The sequence below is a fragment of the Bos mutus genome, chromosome 9, assembly GCF_027580195.1.
Source record: "Bos mutus isolate GX-2022 chromosome 9, NWIPB_WYAK_1.1, whole genome shotgun sequence".
NCBI lineage: Eukaryota > Metazoa > Chordata > Mammalia > Artiodactyla > Bovidae > Bos > Bos mutus.
In genome coordinates this window covers 32,288,583-32,305,923 of record NC_091625.1, presented here as the reverse complement: position 1 = coordinate 32,305,923, position 17,341 = coordinate 32,288,583, and the positions used below count along the sequence as shown (strand labels likewise).

Genomic DNA, 17,341 nt, shown 5'->3' with positions numbered 1-17,341 from the left:
TCTCTATTATTAAAGTTTTGCTATGTCTTCAAAAAAGTGTAATGTTTGGTTGAATTAAGCCAAAGAATTAAAGATATCAGAATAATATGCTTGTTTTGTCTGTATTTCTAAGAAATGCTAAAAATTATAATAATGAAGTCCCTGTTATAAATCTTAGAATACCACATATACACTGAAAAGTGAATCTTTAATATGTCAGAAAACTCATTCCTTTTATATAGTTATAATAGAATTAAGATTCTGGGTTAGTCCTCTGATAAAGAAAATTAGGTACAACTTTTATTATGTTTAAATAATTTTATATTATTAAAAATCTTTCTAAAGAGTCCACTGGCCTGAAAAAAAAATACAGCCTGACATGCTGATCAGAAATAAAGGTTATTTTTACACTTTCCTTTATTTCCTTTATTGAATACAAATATGATTTTTGAGACTGTACATATTTCCCCGGAGACACCTGTTTTTCCTTGGTACACACATTAAATACCATATAAGAAAAAATACCATAGTTGTCGTGAAATCATACAGTATAAAAGAAGGAGGACACAGCAGGATAAAACACGGCCCCGGGACGCTAAACATTTTTAGCTCTGAAACTAAAGGACCGCAGAGCAGGGGTAGTGCTGACCTCCCCACGCAGCCCTGAAGCCCGGGGTTCCGCATTTAATATCACTGGTCTCTAAGGAACAGTGCCTCGGGGCAACGGATTCTATGAGCTGAGGTAGGAAAAGAACTCAAATGGGTCTGGAACATGCTGTTCTTTTCAAATAGCATAGATGCTTTTAGGAAAGTCAGAGTCCTAAAAGGACCTCAGTGTCAACATACAGGGACTTCCCACTGACCAAGCTGTGAAGGTCATAACACAAAAGTCAGCTGTGACAGAGGCCGATTTTTTAATAAGTAGGGGAGCATTCATATTGAGTAGTTTATTCTTTAATAATTGTATCGGTTTGTAATATTTACATACATAGTTCCTACTTGCTGCCTAAGCACTGAAGAATAAACAATGGAACTTGTAACTTGAGCAAATGATCCCGGCAGAGGAAGGTGCTGAAAAGAAGTAGGGTGGATTTATTAGCACAATTAGAGGACATATGGTGAGTACAGATAATAATCAGCAGAAGATGGCATAGATGGTCATGTACAGTAGCTAAGGAAGACAGACAATTCCACACTGCCTTTTAAAATAAGAATTACTGTGTCCTGAAGAGACAAGTTAACTATATGAAACTAAGTGCTCTAGAATCAAGACAGAAATGAAGGCTTTAGCATACAACCACATTAAATGACAAAAACAGATCAAAATACCCTAACGGCAAATCAATAGGTTAGGTACTATCAGTCATGTCCAGCTTAATACATCATTACTGCAAGAGATACCTAGTCTCAAAGACAAAAATTTATAAGAAAGGGACTTAAAAGTCTACCAAGAAAAAAACAAGTCAGCTCATCAGTCTGGCTCGGGTTTGAATTGCCCTGTTTTCACAATCAGACCATGTCCTGGCTAATCAACCGCTTAACAACCCAGATCCTTTCTTTTTCCTTTAGTTCTAGTAAGAATGCTAAAGCCCACAGAAGTACTAATAGAGAGAGATGAGGAAGATATCACATTAAGAATCATACTACACTAGGAAGTCAATAAAAGTACAGAAATAAGAAATTACCTAAACGATAGTCTTGATGTTTTAGGATAGGTTTAAGTGAATGTACAACAACAACTTTTATAATTACTGCTTAGGTATGTCTTTAAGCTGCTTAACTTGTCTGATGATCTCAAAAGACTCACCCATACTAAATTTGTAGTCATTGTTTAAAATCTTTCAGAAAATTTAATTAGTCTATTGTGGAATTAATATTTAAATGCTCAAGAAAAATTGAGATTCTTAAATTTTTTTCTGTAGGAATTCAATGAAATGATCATTAAACTAAGTACATACAGCTTTCAGTATTCCTCATGCCGAAAGTCCCTCAGACAATGAAAAGAATCTATTACCATTTTCCAAATTCAAACTCCAGGACAGAAAGTTTGTAATTATGGAATCCTTGCTAGAATCTAAAGGAAGAAGTTATTCTAAAAGCATTTAAGACAAAGCTTGAGTTGTCTGTTCCTACCAGTCGTTGTTTGGGTTTAAAGACAAATGAATCATAACTTAGTAGGAATCACATTTCCATATTAACCACTTGGATGGGTGCCATGATATATGACTGAGATTACCATACACCCTCTTCTTCCAACCACAGGATTTAAATTGTATTGAAGGTAAGTCCCCAAGACATAAAAAAGAATCTGAAGCATAAATTATTGGCTCAAGAGAGAAAGGAAAACTCAGGTCAATATCCCAAGAAAGCATCTCTTTGACCAGCTGCCAGATCTTTAAGTCTACCATGGAATTGTGAGAAGGCCTCTTGGAGAAACAAAAGCTTCAATAATATTTAATATGACACATGAGAATAAACATAAAAAAATTCAGAAAAATCACATGATTCTGGCAAATCATAATAATATTTACCATACTCAGCACATCTTGGGTGAAAAACAAAAAAAACAACAGAAAAAGAGTTCATCTGACTTGTTAGCTTTATGAGCGTTACCTTCGTGGCCTTTGTTCCTGAGGGAATGAAAGAAGGGGTCTCAGGAAAACCCACCCCCTTAAAAAATACATCAAACCCAAACAAAACACAACGAAACATTTTAGGAATACAAGTACAATGTTTGCAAAATCAAGGCACAGTTGTTAATTAATGCAATTCATGTGCTGGTGTCACAGTGACCTACAACGACTGTACAGCTTTTCACGACATGAGGATAAACCTGAATTTACAAAACCTGATGGCAGGGGCTGGGTGGGGGCATTCAGAATGGTGCCCCCATCTGTAAATGGCACACTGATGTCCTGGAGGGGGTGGCTTTGGTGGGGGAGGGTGAAACTTGACCAGAAAGCTTTTCATGATTATGGCTTTTTTCTCATTTCCTCATCCCAATCAAAATCTAATGGTTCATCATCTAGTTCTGGTAAAGTGAAGAGAGATGTTTTGGAAAGACTTAGTTTCTCGGTGGATGTGTCCAGCTGAAAAGTCTTCCTCTTCCTGCCAAGCGCTGTAGCTGTGGCCACACAGCTGGGGCCACCCTCACTCGGGTTCTTACTTTGAGGAGGAGGAGGGGATTCTGATTTGGATTCAGAGGGGGAAGTAAAGGAGAAGTTTGCCAATTTGGCTAACGTGCAAGCATGAACCTTGCTGCTTTTATTACTGCACGAAACCTCTTCCTTTCTGACTCTTTCACTAGCAAGACAGAAACGCCCCGTGTCGTTACCAAGCTCTAACTCAGGCTGGACAGTTCCCTTTGCAGGGGCGCGTTCCCTCTTCTCTTCTGGTCTGTCTTTGTAGGGTGGCTGCGGTGATACCCCCCTTGTCTCATCCTGCTGCTGAGCCGAGCTTCTAATTCTGGAGGCCAGCTTTTCTGGGCCCTTCCCAGGCAGAGCTGCTCCTCTTTTTGCTCTGCGCTGGGGATTTTCAGGACTCTGAACTACTGGTTTACTGGTGCCAGGAGATACAGGGCCACAGTCTTCAGGGGAATGGGTCAGTTTTGACTTTTGTTTGAAAGTGAATTTTGCCAGTTTGGCCACAGGGGCACCCAGACTCTCAACACTTTCCTGGTGGGGCTCTTGTGCCTGAGCGTGTGACTTCTGTCTCTTTCTTTTGGGAGTTTCCAGCACTCTCTCCGGGCTCTGGATAGGAGTGGGCTGAGGATGAGAAGGGCTTGTGGGTTGCAAGGGCGGCCTGGTGGTATTCCTGCACAACTCCTGGGCCCTAGCCTTGTGCAGCTTGTGCAGTTTCCTGGGGACGTGATGAGTCAGCACCGAGTCGGGTTCATCAGCAGATACGGCCGCTTCAGAAACCGTGGCGGCCTTTCTTGGCCTTTCACCCTCACGGTTGCCTGGCCTCAGTGGAGTTTCTGTCTCTCCTGCTGCTGGAAGTGGTTCAGTCTCCAATTTGCTCCTTTGGCCTGCCTCCCTATCCTCCTTACCCTGAGATCTGTTGTTGCAGATTTTCAAAGCCATTGCCCCCCTACTTGTTTTGGGACTAGGAGACACAGGAGCAGTGTTTTTAGGTTCAATCGGATGAGTTGCCACGGAATCAAACCAGTCCAAACTGCCATCCTGGCTATTTCTGTGCTCCTCTGAATGCTTTCCACTTGTTGGTCCTTTAGGCCCCAGATGGGAAGAGGGACCGAGAAGTGGGCTTCCCCCGAAACTGCCTCCAATAGAGAACTGATGCGCGCTACAGTTTACTTCCTGCTGCGTCGATGTTCTGAAGTTTGATTCTTTCCGGGCATCACCTCCCAGGGATCCTGGAATCGTCTCTGCTTCCACGGCCTGCGGCTGAGATTGGTCCACACTCCAATTCTGTAACCTGAAGCATACAAGGAAAATATGTATTGCTTTAATCTTTTCCTTTCTTTATTCTCTGAGATGCCATCTAAGGGTTTAAGTCCAACATAATTCCAGGCTAATACCACACACCATCTCTTAGAGCAGCAGGAGGAAATTATCCTTTTTCACCAGGATAGAATACAAGGGTTCTGATAATCATACTAATTTAACCTACAAGTGTAGTAAAATAAAGAAAATCAAAGGGCAGGTTTGTCTATATTTTCAGATCTCTCTGAAAGTCTGTTTCATTCATCAGATTGTTGGAAGGTCAGTCTTTTCTCCTGTGTTAAATGTTCACCTACAAGACAACCTGGTGGCTATGTGCACAGTAGCTGACTACTGACCAAGAGAAGTGGCTCGAGCTATTTTGCAGCCAGTCTGCAGAGCTGAACCAAAGGGAAAGACTAGAGATTATGACCGCCTCAAACCTCTTTAATTAAATGAGGTACTGAATTTTAGTGCATCTAAAAAATGACCTTCCTCAAGAGTAAAGAGACTATGATTCCTCTGTGCTTGGCACCCCCTGCCCCCTCCAGCAGTCACCCTCGTGGCAGGCCTCCCCCAGGCAGCCATGACCTCTTTCCTGCCAAGCCCACACGTTTCAGCATCTGTTCTGGGCAGCCACTCTTCATCAGATTGATACAGAGTTGAAACCTACTGACCTGCTGAGAATGACGGAGTTGACCTTGTGACATTCGTCTTAAACCTTGGGCACATTAGAAACTGAAATAGTACCAGAGGACCAATTTTTAACAGGGATTACAGCAGCTTTTCAAAGAGAGGTCCCTTAGAAAGCCCTTCCTAACAACCTAGAAACGCCTTTTCAGTATAAGGAGCAATGTGACTCTGCTTCCATGCACTAAATCTGAAAAGAAACTACACCAAAAAGCTGATAAGTAAATTTTTCTAAAAATCATGGGTTATCATAGAAAAAGGAACAGAAGACATCAAAATTAAATGGATTTAAATTTCAATGTATTTAAATACATTAACACATTAATGATAGCTCTCTCTGGGAAATAAGATTGTGTGTGATTTTTTTACCTTATTAATTCATTATTGTTACTTTCAAAACATTTTATAAAGAATGTGTATTGGAACTTCCCTGGTGGTCCAGTGGCTAAGACTCTGTGCTCCCAAAGCAGGGAAGCTGGGTTCAATCCTTGGTCAGGGAACTAGATCTAATATGTCACAAGCAACTAAAAATCCTATATGCGGCAACTAAGACCTGGCACAGCCAAAAAAAAAAAAAAAAAACATTAAAAAAAGAAAAAAAGAATGTATTATTGTTTACAGCCAGGAAAAAAAACACTAAAAAATTATTTTTTAAATTTGGGTTACAGTCACTCATAGTAGACTTGGGAACAACAATACAGAAAATCTGAATTCACTGTAATCACAGTCAGACCAAAAAAGATAAAAACAAAAACAAACCCAAATAGCTTTCAAAATTACTACTATCTAGTATACTTTCAGTATCAAATTGAGGTCAGGGATGCTCATAATTATTAACACTCCACAACTTGAATAATTTATGGGAATTTTAAAGGTACTGCTACTTAAACTCTATACTTTACTATACCACCTAAAAGACATCTCCACACTCTGTTTTAAGATGGGTAAGGCAGCTGTCATTTGCGGCTGGCTGTCACTAGCAGAGGGGCTTCCCCAGTGGCTTGGTGGTAAAGAATCTGCCTGCAACGCAGGAGGCACAGGAGATGCCCCTCTTTGCAGGCCACCTGGTTTTATTGCTGTGAGGATCAGCTCAGGAATTCTTGCATTACAAGGAAATATCAGAAGGGAAAAAAAAATTTTTTTAAGGCAGAATCCTATCTTTCAGACCATCACTTACTCTTTCTGTTTTCCTTCCTTCCCTCCAGGAGGGTCATCTTGAATCTGATAAGTCTAACTGCCCTTTTTCTATCATACAACACTGCTCTGAGACTCACAGTCCTTCCTTTCCTGAATCTGACATGTGTCAGGGGTACTCAAATGAGTTTTTGCTCACTCAAAATGTAAGAATCCTCTCCAAATGCAAAGCCAGGCCCAGGACAGGACTGAAAAGGATCGGCTACCTCAAACCATAAAAGAAGCAAAGGAGGAGTACTGACCTTAACACTACGCTCTGGATCATGAAAAGGCCAGGAGACCAGAAGATAAAGAGGCTGATTTTAGACAAAGTGCAAGTTTACTGGGTATCAGCAGGACAAAACCATCTCCCATTTTTCCCCAGAAAGCTGTGCTGGGGTTTTATAAATAGAGAATACTGCTGGATGAAGGGAGTGAGCAAAATAGGAGAGAAGTGCCAGGAAAAGAGTTCTCAAGGTTTTGCTTCAACAGCTAATCATCCCAATGTGCTCCCCAAATTCTCCCTGTGTAGCCGCTAGGCTCTCACATGCTCTCTATTCCCCAGTGCCCAGCTTTGAGATCAACACTGGTATGATTAACCCACTGGCTCGGGTCAATGATTAACCCACTCAGGTCAATGATTAACCCACTTGCACCAGCAGGAAGAGGCCTGATGGACACACTTGCCATCCTTCACTCCCTCGACACAGGCACAGACTCAAAGTCAAGCTCTGTAATAGAAGCTCACGTATTTAGGGAGCACGCAGGGCTCAGATGATAAAGAATCTGCCCGCAATGCGGGAGACCTGGGTTCCATCCCTGGCTCGGGAAGATCCCCTGGAGGAGGGCATGGCAACCCACTTCAGTATTCTTGCCTGGAGAATCCCAGGGACAGAGGAGCCTGGCGGGTTGCAAAGAATTGGACATGACTGAGCGGCTCTTTCTTTCAAGCGTAAAAGTTCAGGCAAAAATTCTTGAGGTGATGCATGTGACATGTTCCTTCCCACATGTCCACAGTAACAAGTCACTAGAAAAGGGGGTTTTGAAACACTGCTCCTGTCATTCCTGCGTTGTTCCCCTGTAGGATGAAAAACAGATTTACCTCTTTAACATAAAATGTCATTCTTACTGAGGAATTTTTTCAGTCTGGCTGTTGAATTGTAAATTTTTAAAAGTCACAGATTTGGGAGTGTAGTAGGGAAGGAATCATGATGCTGAGGGAGGGTCAGAGCAGCTGCTAACAGACCAGAAGGGCCTTTTCTGGGTGAAGCCAGTGCTGTACTCTTATCTCCACTTCCGAACCTTCCCGGCATTCTGGCACAGGCTGGCCTGAAAGCAATTTGTGCCTCGGTCTCTACCTGCAATTTTCTTTCACCTGGGTTATATAAAGACTGTGTGTGTTCTTAGTCACTTAGTTCTCAGCCTGTGGAATTCTCCAGGCAAGAATATTGGAGTGGGTTGCCATTCCCTTCTCTAGGGGATCTTCCTGACCCATTGTAGGCAAATTGTTTACCATCTAAGCTACTAGGGAAGCTGCCATATAAAGACTAATGATCAAATTTTTATTATGCTTGCAGAAAAGCTTTAGACAATAAGTGAATTAAAATATTAATAAGCATGAAGACTCTTTATGCAAATACCCTTGCACATGTCCTCCCCTGGTGAGGACACATGATACAGCCAGCTTATAAAGTACTTTGTGTCTGGGTCTGGCCTGGGATGAGAGAGACCACTCTCCTGGCGGCCAATTTCCTCTTCCTCAACATTAGTCCCAGCCACCTCTGGACAGCACTACCTCTTACACTGAGCCAAAGAAACAGAAGAGGGGAAAAGCGGTGGTAGTAAACAGGATGCAGCCATTCACCAAGGTTTCTCGATGGAAACTGCATCATATTGGGTGCAAACTGTAGGTGGCATACCTTGGTCCTTCTCGTTAATCAGGACCCAGTTGATTATACACAGTAAAGGACCAGTCCATGTTCTCCATAAGGCTCACTAGACCAGCCAGCCAAGGAAACACAGCTGTGGAAGGTGGTCCCCATAGAGGCTGCCATCAGTCCCCTCCTTTCCATATGTCTACACCACTTCTCCCATCAAGAGGTGGTGTCATGTCCCTTCACCTGGTATGCGGGCTGACCCTGTGACTTGCTCTGACCTGTAAAATGTGGCAGAAGTGATGCCATGTCCGCTCTGGCCCAGCTCATGAAAGGCTAGCGGCTTCCACTTTTGCTCAGCTACTTGTGTCCTAAGCTACCATCTCAGAATTCCTACTACCTTACAGTAGAGAGCTCCTGGCCAAGTAAGCCGCCCCAGCAAAGGCACCACATATGTGACAGAAGCTCCCTTCGAAGTTCCGATCCCAGCTGAGCTCCCAGCTAAATGCAGGTGTACGAGTGACCCCAGCTGGTACTATGTGGACCAGAAATAAACATCCCCTCTAAACGCCCCTGAATTTCTGACTCTCAGAAAGTAAGCACTAAAAGGGTACGGTGGGGTTTTTTTTTTTAAGCCACTGAGCTTTGATGGAGTAGATTATGTAGCACCAAGTAACTGAAATCTCCTACATAGATTTTCCACTTACTTTACACTTCTTTCATTTCACTAAATGCCAAACAAGCATGTTCCATTACATGCCTTTCTTGGTTTTCTTTTCTCACCTTTCAAGTCTTCTCAGTTCTTCACTCAAGAGGTTGGGCAGCTCCAGCTTTTCCAGAATGAGTTCACACTGCGTCTGGTACTGCTGCAGAGGGTTTTCGGGAAAGGAAGTGTGGAGTGCATTCACACCTCCTAGCAGCGCACCTCCCTGACAGGATGAGAAAATGGAAAATACCAGGGAGAGTCACCAGGCCTCCACGCTAGGGACCACTGATCCCAGGTGCTTAAGACCAACCCCTATACCCCTGTCACGGCTCTCAGAGTCATCTGGGAGCCTGATTCAAATTTCAGTAGTCCTCTTCCCCAATTTCCAGTGGCATGCATTGCTCTGGGAAGCCACACTGTCTTGAGTGGAACCATGAGCATCTCTCAGGTGTGTTGAGGAGAAGAAGGATTAAGACCCACTACTTTACACCAGTGGGTAAAACAATGCAGACTGTTTCCATGACAATTTTTTTCGCTTCTTTTAAATGGGTCCCTTTGGATAAATTTCCAGGAATGAATAGGTCTAAAATATGGCCATTTTTATAACTCCAGATATGTTATAAATTGTCTTTTTTAAACAATGTTTGCAATTACGGTTCAAATGTTAGGTACAAGCTATGCTCACCTGCATGGAGGACTCCATTACCGACACCACTGTAACAGCATCTTCCAGAGTCACTGTATCACGAAACATCAGGCGAGCATGAGCTATGAAAGGTGCGTTTGAAATGATGAGGAAATTATTTTTATGAATATCTGAGGTGACAAATGTCATTGGTGCCCCCTACTCCAAAACTGTATATTATTAATGTGCTTCTAATAACAAATACATTTTACTAGAACAAGCACAGATGTCTAAGTTCAATAGCTTTAAGGTTCTTTCTCTAATAAAGGGCCTAATTCTTCTGCACAGCCCATGACAATTCTGTGTATTCACATGAAAAAGTACTCTGGGCTCCAGCAAACAAAGGGGCTATATAAGCATATAATTGATATTCAGTAACTGTTAATTCTTACTCTCTAATTAATTCTTAATTCTTCTTAATTCTAATCTATTATAATCTAAACAAGACTAAAATTGATTTCTCATCTCTGGTACATCTCTTTATCTGTCAGCTTTTCAAAAGTATCAAACTTGCAAGCCTAAATCTTAGGTATTTCTTGCCTTAATATTAATTATAAATCCTTGAAAAAGTGAAGCAGTTTTGTTTTATGGAACTTTTTAGTTAAGCATATATCACATCATTATATCATACAGTTAACTCATGTGAAAAAAATTTTTAGGATTATTTAAGTAAGTGCTAAATGTAAAAGCCAGTATTAAGGGAAAAAAAGTCTGAGGGTGCATATTAGCTGCGAGTATGCACGCAAGTCTCACACGTTAGGGATGGGACAGAGGACGGCATTGCTAATTCAACGTTACTGTGTTAGTGGCGGCTGTGAGTAGCAACTGGTGAGAAATCACCCAGGATGCCATACAGAAAACAGTTCCCAACAAAGGCATATTCAGATAGAGGCCATCGAGAAGGAAAACATACAGCAAGCAAGACTTTTTAAATGGATGATGTCTGAAGTTACAGGAAGTTATGAAATGTCACAAAGATTCCTTTTCCTTAATGCCACTACATTCCACTCAACATCTATAATCCGTGTAGGTTTCATAGCTTCAAGCTTTTACTTTTTAACCAACTGTGAGCAAGCATCTCAGAGATCATCCTTACTCATTGCCAAGTCCCAAGCCTTCCTCACTTTGTGTGTTTAGTCTTAGTCGTGTGAGACTCTGTGACTCCGTGGACCGTAGACCGCCAGGCTCCTCTGTCCATGGAATTCTCCAGGCAAGAATACTGGAGTGAGTTTTCATTCCCTTCTCCAGGGGATTTTCCCAACCCAGGAATCGAACCCAGGTTTCCTGCATTGCAGGCGGATTCTTTACAGTTGGAGCCACCAGGAAAGCCCTAGCTCACAGTGAGCACCCAATAAAAGTATATGTGGAGTGAAATTAACCTTCTGCTAATCGTATCAAGCTCTCCAGCAGGCGGATGGTGGTCCGGGCAGCGTTCCGGGAGTCACTCTGCCTTTGCATCTGGTAGTACCGGAGCAGAACTTGATTACCCTCATCAGACAGTGTGGGCTGTAGTTTCCTAATGAGGCAGAAGTAGGATTTCATCTTTTCCATGCTCCAGAGCTTCTCTGATTTGCTTGGGTAACCTGTATATATCAAGTATTGGGTCAGTAATTTCTAAGAACAGGCAAATATCTCATTTTGAGGGTTTTGACAAAGTTCCTGTACTCATTTTTAAAAGGATAACCTTCTGGTTTTCTGGCCACTGAAATCTAGACCTATCTCTGCATATAGCTCTATAATAAATAGTCTTAGGCTCTAAGCTTAATAAAGGTAAGCTTCCTACAAAGGTTTAAATTATTCAGAATAATTCTGTTCTGCCATATACAATAATAAATAGTACTTGGTAAGCCTAATTTTTTGACAAAAGATCCACATTTAGGATTCTGCTTTATAAATTCAGTCCAGTTTTCTTTGTGTATAGGACGTGAACCACGTGGTCATTATATATCATAAAGTTGCCCTTTTCACCACAAAGGACATACGGTAAGCAAAGGAAGACCCTTTTCCTTCTGTGCATTGTTCTAGGCTCGCTAACTAGGTTCACTGCTTTCTGTCTAAGCATCTCTCTATAGACTCGTAGTTGGGTATTTATTTGATTTTCCTCAAGGAAAATTTCATTTATGTCTACTCTGTCAATTTGAATGATTTGATCGCTTCCACATACCTTTGTTTTCTAAGATAAAAGAGGAAATGATACGGTCCCAGTCTTCATTCTTGGTATCAAGCAAAACGAGGATCAGGTCGAATCGACTTAAGAGTGGGCTGCTAAGGGCAATGTTCACTGATACAGACTCACGGGGGTCGTACTGGCCTTTGGGGTTAGTTGCTGCAAGGATGGTGGTCCTTGTGTTCAGTTTGCACACGAGGCTACCAAAAGAGAAGGTATAGTTCACTGACTGTTGAGATTCAAATGAAAAACAAGATTAAACTTATTAATAGAAAGGGGCTGCTCCGGTACCTTAAAAATTTAGAGACGAACATGTCAAAGAGAACGTGGAATGATACAAACACCAAGTTAAAATGAAGGACATATTTATACGAGCCTATCTTGAAAAGAAGTAAGTGCTCAACACACATTTCTTATGCCCTGACTCTGAGTAGACCCCTCTAAGAGGTACACAAAGTTAAACCGTACATGGATACTGGTCTTAAGGAGCTTGCAATCCATTTTCTATAATGGTGAGACACGGCAGAATACAGTAAGTTCTAGAAGCATAAACTTCCCAGGGGAAATAAAGATGACGTGTATTCATCTATGTATATGGAAGAGACACTCAGAGAAACATTATGAAGTGGTTTCTGGGCAAGGCCTTTTGTGACACACGGACTTGTTCTGTGTGTTCACTTACTTGTTTTGGTTCTTCTAAAAGTGAAAGAAACAGGCAGAAGGGAAAGGAAAGGAAGGAGCAAGGGATGGAGGGGAGGAGGGATAGAAAAAGAAGAAATCAGGAAAACTGAAGGTTGATTAGCGTAGTGTTTTTGAGGAGCAACAGTGAAGGGAAGGCTAAAAAGGTTGGGGCATGGTGGGCTGGTTAGACAGGGAAGGACCACAGATGGGACACGCTGGGGAGACAAGGCAGTGGCGAGGAAGACGCACGCAAGTCAGGGCAGTGGCGGGGCAGATATGGAGATGACATAACTCAGATGTTGTTTTTAAACTTGTTTATGATGGGCACGTCCTCAAAATAATAGGGCACATTCACTGACAGTAACAAGTATAGAATTCCTGCTCTGTAAACGTTGTCTGCTCTCTAGCGATGGTGGTTTTCAGTTGCAGCGCATAGCCTTGGGACTTCGGCAAACATGTGCTACATGTGTTAATCCTTGATCTATTTCCAGTTGGCTCCAGCAATGACCTCATGCCTGAGGACTGAAAAGTCTGAGAATCTGTATTTGTGGTAAGTGGCACAAGCAGACACGGAGGAGAACAACAAACAAGGCACTTCACTGAAAACTAACTCCTCTTTTAAAAAAATCACTGATAGGGGAAAATTCTGAACATAGAGTCTACATCTTATTCATATACCAAAATGACTTTGTAAAGGCAGCTGTTTAGAACTCAGAATCAGTTTGCCATAAAACCAATGTAGTAAATGGTTCCTAACTAATCCCACAAAAAGCACATTTAATCTAATACCGAAGAGGCTATTTGCACTTATCAGAAAAAAAGGAACACTGCTTCAATACTTCAATACAATACCAAACAAAATACAACTGTTTATGAAATAATTGCTTACAAATGATTTTCTGAGAGATAAACTTGGCTGTTCTTCCTCTCTCTGATCAAGAGCTATTTACAAGTCATTTCCTGTGGGCAAAGGGCTGTACTGAGAATTGAGAAAGGTACAGAGCTGGTCCCCGCCTTCGATTAGTTCACAACAGAACTGCTAGAGGACAGGGAGGCTCAACACGGTGCCCACCAGACAGGACATGTGCAACGGACGCTGGTGGCAGTTACCTGCGTTCGTGTCTGCAAAGACAGAAGGACAATGGACAAGCAGAGACAGAAAGAAGGGGGTGAGTTATTCCCGAGGTAACTGGGAAAACATGCAAAGCAGCAGCTTTGGGAAGAAAGCTAAGGAAGATTTATATGTGAAGGAACAGTCTTCCTGGGGGGTGAGCAGCTTGTGGAGATTCGAGCAATGAAGGTAGAGGAGCAGGCAGGGGAAGAGGAGATGGTGTGGGACAGTAAGTCAGGCTGTGACCAGCAGCAAAGAGGAAGGTGGGGCAGCGCCAGGAGGGACAGAGTGGCCTTGGTCACTTGAAAGAGGGGAAGACAGCATGTAAGCCTGGTGGCTGCAAACCTGTGATACAAACGTGACCCACATTACCACCTGAATGGGGCTTTAGAGAATAAAGATACTCACACAGCCTCATCCTAAGTGTCACGTGCACAGCAGCAGCTCACTACATTCTACTGAACGAGGACGCATGAATGAGTGTAAGGTAAGGTCATTTCACCAACCCAGTATGAGCTCTACTCTCCTAGTAACAAAAAGATAACTATCATATATGTAATGCAAAGCCCTGTGCCAGGCTTTATGTATACATGTTACCCCTGATCTTCACAACCACCTGAAAGGTAGATATTATCACCAACTTGGAAATAAGGAAACTAGATGGTTTCAGACGGTAATAACGACGGTTAAGGTCACAAGCAGAGCAACAGGACTGCGATTCAAACCCAGGTCAGCTTCACTTCAAAACCCAAACTCCTGTACCTCCAAACTGTTACCCTGATGCTGAAATGTTTTAAGCACTTCCTGTGGTTTAAAGATTGGGCCTGAGGTTTTAGGTATGCATTTCCTTGCCTTACTTCTTTCCTACTTAATTTGATTCCCCTTGAGGGCCCATGACCACTGTTACAGTGCTCATGCTGCCGGTCACATATTTAAATGCTCAATGAACATGTGCTGAATAAGGGATAAATCAAAAATCTTTATTTAGTTCAGTATTTCTCAAACTCAGAGTCATTTTATACTTGCAGGCTTCACCAGATATAAAATAGTCATGCTAAAGATTTTTTTTTCCTGCACTAACTTCAAAGAGTGACAACATTCCAGTTTCTGAAAAACCTGCCTTTCCATTGTTTAATCCACATGCTTAAACTTTCCTACATAAATTACATAAGTGATTTTTACCCTGGCAGGCCCTCCAGAAAGCACCCTTGTTTTGTGGCGGTCTTAATAGTCTCATCACATCTGTATGGTGATCCCCATCTTTGCTGACGGCTTTAATCACTACCTACAGGCTGGCACTTCCAAATTTAGCTCTGGCCGGTGGCAGTGGCTGCTCTGTGTGCAAACGTGGTTTTCCTTTCTCCCTGGGGGCAGGGCAAGACTAAATTTCCCATCTTCCTTTACAGTTAAGTAGGGCTTCCCTGGTAGCTCAGTTGGTAAAGAACCTGCCTGCAATGCGGGAGACCTGGGTTCAGTCCCTGGGCTGGGAAGACCTCCTGGAGGAGGTCATGGCAACCCACTCCAGTATTCTTGACTGGAGAATCCCCATGGACAGAGGAGCCTGGTGAGCTACAGTCCATGGGGTCACTAAGAGTCATGACTAAGCACAGCACAGCAGAGCAGCACAGAGCTGTAAAAATAAGTCCTGCCGGTGGAGTGGGGAGACAGCATATCTACTTCCAGGTCAGGCGCCTAAGAACCTTCCTGGACAACCTTCCCTGCTTTTCTCCCTCTCTGCTGGTACAGGTGAGGATAAAAGGCCCTGGAGTCAGACAGCCACCCGAGGGACTACACGGAGCAGAGCACCCCACCTTTCACTCACATCACACTGTGACTAAAATAAGAAACACTCCCTCTGGCGAAACACTGCAGGAAAGACATGAGCACAGGACAGAAGTGACCAGTTTTCAAGGAGTGATGAAAGAGAGCAGACGGCTCAGAAATCTGAGGCTTTGAAGGGCTGGAGAAAACAACTGCCTCTAGACCTCAGAGAGTAAAGGGGAAGACTGAAACAGGCTCTGAATGACAAAGGCCCAGTCAACTTTCTCAGCTGTAAAATGTGACCCAGATGAAGGGTGACGCCTTCAGCTTAGATGGCCTTTCTATCAAGTTGAATAAAAGTGGTACGGACACCCTCCAATGTTCACAGCATGCTATTCATAACAGCCAAGAGGAGGAAGCAATACAAGTGTCCACGGGTGACTAAATGGATGAAGAATACACACACTCATACAATGAAATATTATTTAGCCTAAAATAAAGGAAATCAAGGGCTTCCCTTGCGGCTCAGCTAGTAAAGAATCTGCCTGCAATGCGGGAGACCTGGGTTCGATCCCTGGGTTCGATCCCTGGGTTGGGAAGATGCCCTGGAGAAGGGAAAGGCTACCCACACCAGTATTCCAGCCTGGTTTATACACCAGACTGTATAGTCCATGGTGTCGCAAAGAGTTGGACACAACTGAGCAACTTTCACTTCACTTTACTCCAAAGGAAATCCTGCCACATAATACAATATGGATGAACCTTGAGGACATTATGCTAATTAATGTCACAAAAGACAGGTGTGGAGCAGTCTTATCCTGGAGATGTGGTTCCCAAGCCTGGCTAGTCAGTGAGAATGCAGGTGGGTTCTAATAATACAGATTCCCAGGTCCAACCTCTGAGATTCTGACTGAGGACAGATATGGGCTAGAAGACTGAAAATTAGCTCAGTGTGGACTGCTGCCATGGCTCTTCTATGACTGTTAGAATCACAGTGTACAATAAATGTCTACTTGTCTGTCTTGCTGCAAGGCTGTGAGCATCTTGAGAACAAAAGCCTTGTCTTTTCCTTTTCCTGGTATTAGTAGCAATCAGAGACCATATAACGCTCCTGAGCGGTCAAGACATGTTTACTGAGCAGAACAGTAAACTGTCATCTTGTTTTTAAATTTCAGACTGCACTTCTACCCAGGTATGTGAGTATAATTTAGTAGCAGCAAATATATAATTGCAATGTCAAATTTTTTCCCAAAATGTGTCCTCAGCCAATAGTGAGGGCATCTTCTATTATTTAAGAATCAGATACCCTGCCCTTGAGGAGACTGAAAAGAACCTAGAAGATACATGAAATGCTATCTTTATCAAGTAATTATTTCGTTTAGCATCTACAGACTTAAAGACCATCGCATGTGAAGCGCTCGCATGCCTTCACCCCGCCGTACGGCCCTCTACCGCCATTTGCAGGTGCAGAGCCGACGGGCACATTCCAAAGGGCGGATTAAAGTCCTGACGCCCCTTTATCTCACACTGCACCCTCTTCTTCCTGGTCTCCTCTTCGACTTCATTTAGCAGCCAGGACAAAATGTAAGATGTTAAACTCCCAGACTTTAACAATGTTCTCAGATTTAAGTAACATAAGCAGAGCACAATAAAGCGACTGGTCTTTTCAACCACATATGGATTCAATCAAACTGATATTTTGGTTACTGACGCTGTAAGTTACATCCTTAGTAGACATCCTGAGGGCCTGAGCATTTTTTTTCTATTCTGACTGCCCCTAACAAGCTTTTGTACTGAAAAATCATACTGACTGGTTCTCTCCCAGCCCCCTGTGCAGATGAATAGTGGGTGAGTGGCTTATGATACACCTTTGTAGGTATATGCCCACCACATGGAGAAACGTCAACCTCAACTCAAAAAACAGTTTGTGGAATTGGCACAGTTACATGGAACAATTAAGAATGTGATTCTTATTTTTTAGAAGAACTCTCCACCTCTGTGCAGTGTATATAAAGTCACACACACACACACACACACAACACATACATTTGCGAGATTCCCTGTAGCCTTGGCAG

The 17,341-nt window shown here is 42.7% G+C and overlaps 1 protein-coding gene across 3 annotated transcripts in view; it reads right to left on the bottom strand.

The window, feature by feature from the left end:
- Positions 1-314: 314 nt before the first annotated feature.
- Positions 315-17,341, bottom strand: part of MCM9 (minichromosome maintenance 9 homologous recombination repair factor) — a 97,063-nt gene continuing 80,036 nt past the window's right edge. The window contains exons 9-13 of one of the 3 annotated variants that reach the window (XM_005901640.3): positions 11,711-11,913; positions 10,926-11,129; positions 9,547-9,629; positions 8,939-9,084; positions 315-4,413 (exon numbers count right to left, since the gene is read on the bottom strand). In XM_005901640.3, the coding sequence (XP_005901702.2) occupies positions 2,952-4,413; positions 8,939-9,084; positions 9,547-9,629; positions 10,926-11,129; positions 11,711-11,913 (2,098 nt within the window). In that variant the 3' untranslated portion in view covers positions 315-2,951. The remainder of the gene's footprint in view (positions 4,414-8,938; positions 9,085-9,546; positions 9,630-10,925; positions 11,130-11,710; positions 11,914-17,341) is intronic. The other 2 variants (XM_070376360.1, XM_070376361.1) reach the window with 2 other exon arrangements.